Consider the following 12,077-nt stretch of genomic DNA (forward strand, 5'->3'; position numbering starts at 1 on the left):
GATGATCGGAAGGCACGCCGACGAATATGTTTTTAAGGCTTATGATATAAAATCATTTTAATGAATAAAGCCCTTCTTACATCACCGTTGATCGGAAGGCACGCCGACGAAGAATTTCTGGAGGATCGCGGTCGAATTAATACTATATTTAAAATTCTAGATAGCTATCTTTCGGATTCGATTGTGAGTAGCGGGACTTCGCGGTTACTATGCAACGTATTTTTTGGAGTGAGTGCATAATTGGCAAAGGGAGCGCGTGGCCGTAAAAAATATTCGGAGTGAAAAGTGATTTTTTTTGTGTGTGCCTTTTGTTTCGCATTTTTGTCGTGAATTGTGATATAGTTTTCGATAAAAACGATCCGAGTTCGTTAGGTTTATCGCGTAACAAAATTATTTTGATTCATCAAGAACGTCGTGTGGTGCGCTAGTCTTTTTTGTGTTGAAAAGACCTTCCCATAGCTCCGTAGCTCGGAGGGCTCGACGTCGGTTGTTTGTGTGTTAAGCCCTCTCCATAGCATCGTAGCTCGAGAGGCAACGAAAATCAATACCTTATCTAGCTAATAGAAAGAAGATAGGAAGGCACTTGATGATTGAGTTCGTCGCGTCTATTCCGTAACAAATTCATGAACTAAATGATTATATAATTAAAAATCAGACTACGCTATCATTGCAGCATTGCGTTTAACACCTCATACTATAAACAAATATTATTTGGTTTTATCTTTCCACAGCCGGCTGTCTAAGATTAAACCATTTCATTAAAAATTTAACAACAGTTAAACGGGAAATGTCTCATCCGCAGCATCCGATTGCTTGCCTTGAGAATAAAACATAATACCTTTCAACAAACACTATGATTTTGGGTCGCATCATCATCTTCTATGATGAATCCTGACCAAACACCCTATCCTACTAACCAATTTTCAGGATCCTGGCGCTTGTGGGGTGTAAGCACAGAGTAAATCAGCTGCCCTAGTAGCAACCTGCGCTAACTAACATTCCCGTCCCTTAAAATCGAGATCTACAAACTGACATGGCGGGCGCCGTTGGTGGCCAATGACTGTTACCTATTCGCAACTGATCTTGCTTTAGCAATCATGGTGTTTTATCTTTTCAGCGCATTCATACATGCTGTTGATAAGGGAAACACCACTAGATCGTCGAAGCCTATGATCATTAGTGCTGAAAGGATATTACGGTTCTGTTCAGCAACGGAGGGGCAACCATGGGTGATCTCTCATGCTCTCATGCTCATGCTCAATACGCGGGGTAAGACGGCCACCCATGTGGGGTAAGACGGCCAATGCTATAAATTAACTTAATAGCTTTGCTAAATCCACCCAAACACCTACATGGTTAGTTCAACAGACTTCTCTGAACATCATAACTATTTTGGTTGAAAAAAAAATCAGGTTTCAAATGTGAAGAAAAATGCTGTTTAAAAAATTTCATATTTTGGCTCAGTGAATTTCATATTATTGCGACCACATTTTATAAAAAACTATGAATTTTTACTACAAAACAAACACAATTTGATACAAAAAAAAAATAGTTTGTGTATTTTGATTAGAATAAGTAAATCAAAATAATGTAAACAATATTAAATTAGCGATTTTTTTGAAAAGTTTGATAGGATATATTCAATGAAAAGTTTGATAGGATACTATTCAATGAGTTTTGCTATATCACAGTAAAGAATGTTGTCAAAACGGTAGTTAACAGCATTTTGATTAAAAATGGACAGTTTTATTGAAAATGCTTTTCCTTTTTCTAACAATATGTCCTAATCGTCAAAAACCGTCAAAAATATAACCTATATCAAATAAAATCAACAAATTACGGGTGGCCGTCTTACCCCCGGAGGAGGTGGCCGTCTTGCCCCCAAATAAATTATTTTTTTAAACATTTTTTGTAAACAGTTCATCGCATTTTTTGAACTTGAGCAATTCTCTACGAAATCGGTCTTTTTTCTTCAATTTTAATTTTTGTATTTTTTAATCCGGCTGAAACTTTTTTGGTGCCTTCGGTATGCCCAAAGAAGCCATTTTGCATCATTAGTTTGTCCATGATATGTGAAAATTCTAAAATCTGTATCTTATGAAGGAATTTTTTGATCGATTTGGTGTCTTCGGCAAAGTTGTAGGTATGGATATGGACTACACTGGAAAAAAATGATACACAGTAAAAAAAAATTGGTGATTTTTTTATTTAACTTTTTATCACTAAAACTTGATTTGCAAAAAAACACTATTTTTAATTTTTTTAATTTTTTGATATGTTTTAGAGGACTTAAAATGCCAACTTTTCAGAAATTTCCAGGTTGTGCAAAAAATCATTGAGCGAGTTATGAATTTTTGAATCAATACTGATTTTTTCAAAAAACAATATTTTTGAAAAGCTGAGAAAATTCTCTATATTTTGCTTCTTCGGACTTTGTTGATACGACCTTTAGTTGCTGAGATATTGCAATGCAATGGTTTAAAAACAGAAAAATTGATGTTTTCTAAGTCTAACCCAAACAGCCCACCATTTTTCAATGTCGATATCTCAGCAACTAATGGTCGGATTTTCAATGTTAATATATGAAAAATTTGTGAAATTTTCCGATCTTTCCGAAAACAATATTTTCAAAATTTTCAAATCAAGACTAACATTTCAAAAGGGCGTAATATTGAATGTTTGGCCATTTTAAAATGTTAGTCTTGATTTGAAAATTTTGAAAATATTGTTTTCAAAAAGATCGGAAAATTTCACAAATTTTTCATATATTAACATTGAAAATCGGACCATTAGTTGCTGAGATATCGACATTAAAAAATGGTGGGCTGTTTGGGTGAGACTTAGAAAACATCAATTTTCCTGTTTTTAAACCATTGCATTGCAATATCTCAGCAACTAAAGGTCGTATCAACAAAGTCCGAAGAAGCAAAATATAGAGAATTTTCTCAGCTTTTCAAAAATATTTTTTTGAAAAGTGGGCAAACATGTGCACTAATTTTAAAAAATGAAAAACTGCGACTATTTTCAAAAAAGTCACCTAAAAATGGATTTAACATGAAAACGGTGCACTTTATCAAAATTTCACTAAAGTACTTTTTGATTGCAAATTTGATTTTATATCGAAAAATGAAGTTGAAAAATTTTTGCGACCAATATTTCGATTTTTTGAAAAAATCAGTATTGATTCAAAAATTCATAACTCGCTCAATGATTTTTTGCACAACCTGGAAATTTCTGAAAAGTTGGCATTTTATGTCCTCTAAAACATATCAAAAAATTAAAAAAATAAAAATAGTGTTTTTTTGCAAATCAAGTTTTAGTGATAAAAAGTTAAATAAAAAAATCACCAATTTTTTTTTACTGTGTATCATTTTTTCCAGTGTAGTCCATATCCATACCTACAACTTTGCCGAAGACACCAAATCGATCAAAAAATTCCTTCAAAAGATACAGATTTTAGAATTTTCACATATTATTTTTGTATGGACAGCTGCCAAATTTGTATGGAAAATTATATGGACAAACTAATGATGCAAAATGGCTTCTTTGGGCATACCGAAGGCACCAAAAAAGTTTCAGCAGGATTAAAAAATACAAAAAAAATCGAATGACCGAAATCCTAGAGAACTGCTCACTTTTTCGAGGGACATAATCTAGGGAAAACTTCAATTTAACATGAAAAAATATTTGAAGACAGAAAAACATATTGTTATTTAACAAAAATGCCTAAGTTGTAATTCATGAAAATTACATCCAGTTTCAAGTTCAAAAATTATTTGTTTATTTTGAGCTATTTTTATACCATTTCAAACAATATTTCTGGCAAAGGTGACTCCATATGCATTATTTAGCATGAGGAACAGTATTGCTGAACATTTTAGTAATATTCATTAGTATACTTATTAAAACAGTGGGGTGGCCGTCTTACCCCGCCTGGCCGTCTTACCCCCAGCTCCCCTATAGTTTGCGGGGAGAACAAAGGAAAGAAAATGAAATTGTTGCTTATATTGCTGTCGATGAAGAAAAATGAACACTTGGGTACCGTGTTCTTTATTTTCCCTTTCGGTTGGGTACCCTCTTGAGATTGTTGTCGAGTACGGGTAGGGTAATATGTCAAATTGTTGACATTCCATTTTATATTTTAAATATATTTCAATTATAATGTAAATTTTCAATATGTTTAAATAAGATTGAATTTTAAATATTTTTTGACAATTTCCCTTTCTCCTAAAACACCTGCCGATTTGTTGACGTTGGTCACACGTTAGAGGGTAAGGGAAGTTCAGTCGAGGGGAACCAAACTTTGCAGCCGGTGATTGATATTTATAACACTTTTACAACCAACTCGGCGCACAGTGGATCCTCTCCGAACAAAGGTGTGACAAAATTAAAAAATGTCAGGTATTCTACCAAATATGTTTTATTAGGGTAATTTTGGGCAGCTGAATTCAAAAAATACATTTATTTTTTCATTAAATAAAATCTTAGTACATTAGGGTGGTTCATAAATTATTATTTTTTAAATATTTTTTTTAACTGCTGAAATTGTATTTTTTCATTCAATAGAAGCATGGAATTTTGATTGTGTGTGTGTGTGTGTGTGTGTAAATCTTAACAAATAAAATGTTAGGGTGGTACCATATCACAATGATCCATAACCGAAATTTTATTAAACGAAATTCATCGATACCACACCAATACCACACTTTTAAATAACAGCTTTGTTATCTTCCGAAAAATTGATCAGGGTCAGTACAGTAGTAACGTTAGGGTGGTCCAGTTAATAGGGTGTTCCAAAATTTGTATATTTGAGGAAAAGTGTTTTTTGGGTTCTATGAGATTAACTGTGCACATTTTAGTAGTATCTGTAGTTTAGGTAGAAAAAGATCAGAAGACATTTCTAGAGTTTTTTTAAACTCCTATAAATATATGAAACAAAATAAATTAAAGAACCCTTAAAAAACTCTAGATTATTGTTGAGGCCAACGAAAATTTCATTTAAAGTTTTTAGCTCCTTCCCCTTCCTAATATTCTCCAAATACTAGGGTGCACCTACAAAATTAATAAATCATTAACTTTAAATTTTAAGAGGCAGTATTTGTAAATTCTGCTCGGTTTGTTCTAGAGGTCGTATCGAGGTGCTCCGATTTGGATGAAACTTTCTGCGTTTGTTTGTCTGTACATGAGATGAACTCATGCCAAATATGAGCCCTCTACGACAAGGGGAAGTGGGGTAAAACGGGCTTCGAAGTTTGAGGTCCAAAAAAACGAAAAAAATCTTAAAATTGCTCGCATTTCCGTAAAACTTCATCAATTCCAACTTTCGTAGATGCATTTGAAAGGTCTTTTGAAGCACTTCAAAATGTGCCATAGACATCCAGGATTGGTTTGATTTCTTCTCATAGCTTTTGCAAATTACTGTTAAAAATTGATATTTTTAAAACCTTAATATTTTTTTGCAACAGCCTCCAACACCCATACTTCCATAGGTCAAAAGATAGCTAATTATATGGACTATAAGCCTACGGTATTAACTTTTTGGCCAATCGCAGTTTTTCTCATAGTTTTTCGATTTTTCTACAACAAACATTTTACAACTTTAGTTTTTGCCCTGTAGGCCTCCATAGCTGCACTTTTTGGTCTCAATTTTGTCATATTCAGAATCCTCGGAAAATTTCACGGTTGTTAGAAGTATTGGAGTTGTAAATTTGATTGAAAAAAATGTCATTTAGAATGAATTCAAATATTTTTTAACAATTTGTTGGATTAGGGGTGAAACAGGTTTTCGCCTACTTGATACAGCATTTGACGCATTGATCGTATTGTAAATAAAATCAATTTCTTTTTTCAAAAATGTTTTATTTAATTATTTTTTTGAACAAATTTACCACTCTTATACTTCTAACTAATGTGAAATTTTCCGAGGATTCCGAATATGACAAAATTGAGACCAAAAAGTGCCGCTTGGAGGCCTACAGGGCAAAAACTAACGTTGTAAAATGTTTGTTGTAGAAAAATCGAAAAACGATGAGAAAAACTGCGATTGGCCAAAAATTTATTACCGTAGGCTTACAGTCCATGAAATTACCTATCTTTTGATCTATGGAAGTATGGGTGTTGGAGGCTGTTGCAAAAAGATATTGAGGTTTTAAAAAAGTCAATTTTTAACAGTGATTAGCAAAAGTTATGAGAAAAAGTCAAACCGATCCTGGATGTCTATGGCACATTTTGGAGTGCTTCAAAAGACCTTCCAAATGCATCTACAATAGTTAGAATTGATAAAGTTTTACGGAAATGCGAGCAATTTTAAGATTTTTTAGGTTTTTTGGACCTCAAACTTCAAAGCCCGTTTTACCCCACTTCCCTTTGTCGCAGAGGGCTCATATTTGGCATGAGTTCATCTCATGTATAGACAAACAAACACTGAAAGTTTCATCCAAATCGGAGCACCTCGATACGACCTGTTACACATTGGTGAAAAACTCGCTCTTAATTAAATTTGTGATACAATTTAATTTGAAAAGTTGAGAATAAAAATTTCATTTTTTTTTATTTCCCATCATTCCTCCTCTCTTCATTCACGACTAGAGCCAAGGTCTGCTCTGCTTTTTATGTACTAAGCTACACATAAAAATATGTAGGTTAAAAACTGCTTTTAGGAAGACTTTTTGGGACACTTGAAAAAAAATCTTGCATGGTTAGGATTCCCACAAGAAAATCCATCGTACCAAAAAAAAGTATGTACTGTCATCAGGGGTGACATTAGGTCTGGGGGAGAGATTGGGTCATAAACATTTTAGCAATTTTGTATGATTCTATCTCACCCACCAGACCCAATGTCACCCCTGATGACAGTTCATTAACATGTTTGCAATTGCTCATTAACTAATATGTTTATCACTGCCCGCATCATTTTTTTCCAATAATTCTCCACGCAGATAGACTTCGTAGCTTGTGTACTATCTTGTGACACGGCCTATCTTTTTCAGCAGACGGGTCCCAAGATAACACTCAAGGACATGTGAAATTTTACGATAGAAAGTATTTTCACCGTTGAAGTTTTCAGTCATTCCAAAAGGAATATTTAACCAAAAAATAAAAAAAGACGAGGGAGAGGGGAGGAGGGGGGGTTTATCTTGGTACACTAAGAAATCCAAAATACAGTATTATTTTAGTACATTTGTTCAATTCTTGAATATGAAGAAAAATCATAAGGCGATTGCCATATCTGAATTTTTGATCCGATTCGTGAATAGAGAAGAAAAGATCCCCTTTGACCTTTTTTCGAAACATGCAAATTTTGATCTTTCGAGCAAGTATGAGCAAAATTTGCTATACACAGTCTGAAAGTACATTAAATTTCATGACAGAAACTGCATACGAGACTTTGGTCACACCCGTATAAAATTGTTCCTGAAGGGTTGAAATTCGAAAAAATCTTGAAAATAGTTAATACTTTCTTTCGTTTGAATAGCTAAAAAGGGGGGAGGGGTCAATCAAAATTCCAAGAACAGTAAAATTAACAACTTTTAAATACCTTTCGAATGCAGCCAGAAGAATCAAATTAGGTTTAAAATTGGCTGAGTTATGCAAGTTTTAAGAAAAAATATTTTTTGCGAATTTTGAAGTTTCAGCTACTAGAAATAACAAAAATGTCTGCACTCTCAAAGCCGCCAAAAAATCAATTTCCATTCAATCTTGCTCAAAATTTGGGAAAGTGTTTTTGAAGGTATGAGAAAAAATAGAAAAATACTAACACTACTGAAATTTAGCTTTCATTTTTTGATTTTTGTCACACCTGGATCCACTGTGCGGCGTGAAGTGACTGAGTGTGTGTCTCCTAGGCTAGTGCACAGTACATATATGTGTTGTGGGAATTTTTCACACCTTTACACCACCCATTGCCAAGGCACGGCGGCAGTGGGTGGTGATCAAGATCTGGGCGGAAAAATTCAATGTTTTGCTTGGCCACCATGTCGAGTCGTGTGGCGGTGGGAGGTGAGCGATTTCATCACCTGCCAAAGGTTTAGATTTTAATGGGTTGTGGGATATGAGCGGGAAATTGGGGAAATGTTGGGTCATAAATAGGATGGGATTGGATTTGGGGAGTGATTTATGGAATATTTTATTGACTTCTTGTTTGCTGGAGTTATTTCCAAATCACTGTCGGGAGATGAATTTGTGATACTCATTATAATTTTTATGATTCTAAACCGGATATATCATCTAAAAATACTGAAATGATACAAAAGCTATAATTGTGGCTTCTTAAAAAAGAAACGTTACTTAATTTTGCTACACTTAATGCAACACCACACCATACATTAATTTTATTCGCAAAACCATCCCCATTTGGAATCAATTCGACAGGCCATCAGCACTTGTCGCAGGAAGAATTCTTTTGCCGGCCACCATCAGATAAAAATAACACACACAAAGTTGAAAATTGAACCCTGCTCCCTCATGACATCGTTTGGCTGTCGTTTTCGACGTTTTGCCTTCTCGCGTCTCGTGTTCCAAATTTAAATGCATTATTCTTTCTGAAATCGGGAGGAACGGAGCAGACAAGGAATGTCAACTGCGGTGGCAAATTTTGATCTAATGCCTTTGTCACACAATTCCGGCATCTCTCCCCTCTCTGAAAATTGTCTTGTCTAAGGTTTCGTTTCGCTTGATTTGAGACATCACCGGCGGAATTCGTCTTATTACCGAGCTGATTCGTTGACAATGGGAAAGCAAATGAAAGCAAAGCCGAGCCTGATTTAATAAAGTTTTTAATTTAATTTCTCTGAATTTCTCTTCTAACATAACCTCAATTATTGTTCCTTGCAGCGAGTGCCCTGCGATGCTGGCGATGCTCGTCGGACGCGTCGACGGCGGCCTTCTGCGACGATCCGTTCAGCCAGGACATCATCACCGAGCAGCAGCGCCGCTGGAGCTTCGTGGACTGCAGCTACCCGCCCGGCACCGGCTCGTACCCTTTCAACCAGCAGCTGGCCCAGACGCGTGCCGTCTGCAAGAAGATGAAGCAAATCAGTGAGTATTCAAGGGGAGAAATGGTGGGGGATTCCATGGAATGCAAACATTTTCAAGAATAACACATTTAAATTTCCAGTGTTTTGTCTTTCTTGATGAAGAAAGACATTTCTGTAGAAGATGAGCAATACTTTTGAAGCAATTTATCTAAAATCACTCACTATCACATAAGATTTTTTTTTTAATTTTATAAATTGTTTATTTAAAAATGTCTTAACGGCCCCGTGGTTTGTGCACGAACAACACATATGAGCTAACCACGCTTCACGCTACTAACACTAATTTGTAGTTCTTAGAATCCCTTATACGAAATTTGCAGTTTCATCGGCCTAGCCTACCTTTCCGCCCTGATTCTAACCAGCTTCCTTGAAACTTGCTCCCATTTCCACGTTCCACGTTTCGGGGCTAGAAATTTTGTTCACTGGTCAAGGCGGGTTTAAAACAGTAGCAACGCCAAACAAACTGAATACCAGTTGCGCTGGATCCCGTGAAGGATTGGGAACGTTATTTTAGGAGATGATATACCGTTCTAAAAAATGAGATAAGTGGGAAATGGACCATGTACAGGTTTCGCCAGCTCGCCAGGATGCTGGAAAAATCTGACAGCAGTCTCGACATAGTGCGAGCGTGAGTGTCAAAACAAATCTGGCTCACACTAGAGAATGTTTACATTTGGCATGACAGCAATACACTCTTTGTTTACAAATCCACAACGGCCCTTTTGCATTGTTTTGCTAGAAATTTGACTTTTAGCACGAACGTTAGCATGGGCATTTCGTGCTTTCCATTTTATTAGGGCACAAAACTTTTGTAAACAAGAGTATATCCCTCTCACACCTTAAGCAAACTGTCATTTGAGTGAAAGAGATACACTGTTTACAAAAGTTTTGTGCCCTTTTGAAATGTTGGGCTCCATTTATCCATTTTGATAAAAACCTCGATGATGACCTGGTTGAATCTGAAGATTTTTGAATTGGTTTTGATTTATAAATCAGCGTATTGAAGTTATTTTTTCAAGGTATGCAGAATTATTTCACAATATTGTTAATAACGTTAACCCGTCAGGATTATTGCTAAGGATTTAGGGATTCAGACTTAAATTTATAATTGAACTGCAGAAAAGATTGAGGCAGGCGCCGTGACGCTCATGCAACCACACGAACCCATCGCCAAATCAGCAGAAGGATTTTCCTGGTTTGATTTTGCTAATTTTTGCAAAAAACTTTGTATGAAAAGTGGGATTTGGAACTCAAAAAATCATGATTTTTGGTAAGGGTGTAAGGGGTAGCTGCAGAAATGGCAGTTCATCTGCTGTGTGCTATAATGAGATAATGATGACGTTTTGCTATATTTAACAAACACTACAAGATGCTTAAACCCGATTTTGGGAACTCGCTTCCATTTCCAGAATATCGCAGTACACACTTGTGACATAGATCAATTTATCATCAACATGATCGTGCACACTTGTGTTGTTGGGAAATGTGGAAAAAAATTCTTGTTTTTCACAAATTTATGTTGATACACACTTTCTAAAAGTAATGCAAACTTGTTTTGAAAACGTTTCCAACAAACTTTCAATAATTGTGAAAGCTACTGCCGTCGGAAAAAAAACCAGGGGGTAGCGAAGAAGACGCCATCTTGGAAGTTCAGAAAACAAACACTGCCAATCAGTATTATACATATTACTATGGTTATACGAAGTGTGTTATCCTGGTTGAACTCAAAAGTCCCATGAAAATGTGTAAAAGCAAACTGGAAAATGTATAATGCCAATTCTGAGTGTACGGGCGCACTGTTTTGTCGACCAAAAGAAAAAAAAAAACAAAAAAAGGTAAACAGAAAAATCACTTTTTTCGATATGAATTTTCAGCCAATATTGGGATGGAATCTACAAGAATATGATAGAATTTGCCATCAGCAACACAATTCACGTGTTTTTTTCAGGAATTTATCGTTTAAATTGCGGAAAATTTGAAAATCAAAAACCCAAACAATGATTTGTTATGGGCTACCATTTGACAGCTAGTGCTTTTGTTGTGGGCTCTCATTTGACAACCGTGCTAATGTCGACTGTGGTCAGTTTGCTTTGGTCGGAATAGGGTTGCCACCCCCAAAAAAACATACGTCAGCGAAACAAAACACTGATCCAGTGCCAAAAACCGCTGGGCCTGCGAAAAAATCCACTGGATCCGCGCATAGTCTCCCGAAACCATCAGAAGAATCTTCTGGTTGATTTTGGAATCCAATAGCTCCTTCTAAACCAGTAAAACTATTCGCTGATTCTAGCGAATAGTTCGATCAAATTTGACTGAATTCCAAACCAGCGAAAAAAATCGCGATTCCAGGTAATTTTTCGGCAGGCTGAGAAATCAGCGACCTTTTCGCTAGTTTTAGCGAACTTTGTCGCGTTTTGGCCCTTTCCGTGCGCTTAATGAAGTGAGAAGGATAGAGCACAAGCACATTCTTCACTTTGAGCAGTTTCTCTGAGATTCTCTAGCATAGGGGCAGAGGGGGGAGGGGGGCAGAATGGCCCGCCTAAGTAAAATGCGCCAAAAACCATAGAAAAACATACAAATTAATGAATTCACTGTAGTAGGATTATGCTTTGGGATGTTCCCTTCAATGTTGTATACTTGGTTGATGAAAACTTTTAGCTTAGAACAATTTTTGAGCCACTTAAAAAAAAGTTTTTTTCGACTACTTTTCCTGGATAGCGGGGCAGAATGGACCACCTTAGAAAACAAGCCATTTTGTCTAATAAAACGTTGAAGGGAGATAATAAATGATTGAAGGGACCTTCCCAAGTAGCACTCATAACTTGTCGACTGTTGAATAATAGTTAGACAGCTGTTTTGGATCAACATACGAGAAAAAATGTCAACGTTAGTTAAATTCCAGTTTGTTTCACTACTTGTATAACTGACTTATGTAACTCATGAGATGTGTGCCATACAAGTGTTAAAACACAGTCAACTTCACTCTTTTCCAACTTTTACACACCATAGGGAATATGCACTCGCTCCAGGAGTTGGACACTC

General features: G+C 35.9%; 1 protein-coding gene across 2 annotated transcripts in view; it reads left to right on the forward strand.

The window, feature by feature from the left end:
• LOC6048784 overlaps positions 1-12,077 on the forward strand; it is an 87,751-nt gene that overhangs the window by 51,081 nt on the left and 24,593 nt on the right. For both annotated transcript variants that reach the window (XM_038253201.1, XM_038253202.1), the window contains one exon: positions 8,833-9,036. In XM_038253201.1, coding sequence (XP_038109129.1) covers positions 8,833-9,036 — 204 coding nt within the window. The remainder of the gene's footprint in view (positions 1-8,832; positions 9,037-12,077) is intronic.

The sequence above is a fragment of the Culex quinquefasciatus genome, chromosome 2 (assembly GCF_015732765.1).
Source record: "Culex quinquefasciatus strain JHB chromosome 2, VPISU_Cqui_1.0_pri_paternal, whole genome shotgun sequence".
In the NCBI taxonomy this organism is placed as follows: domain Eukaryota; kingdom Metazoa; phylum Arthropoda; class Insecta; order Diptera; family Culicidae; genus Culex; species Culex quinquefasciatus.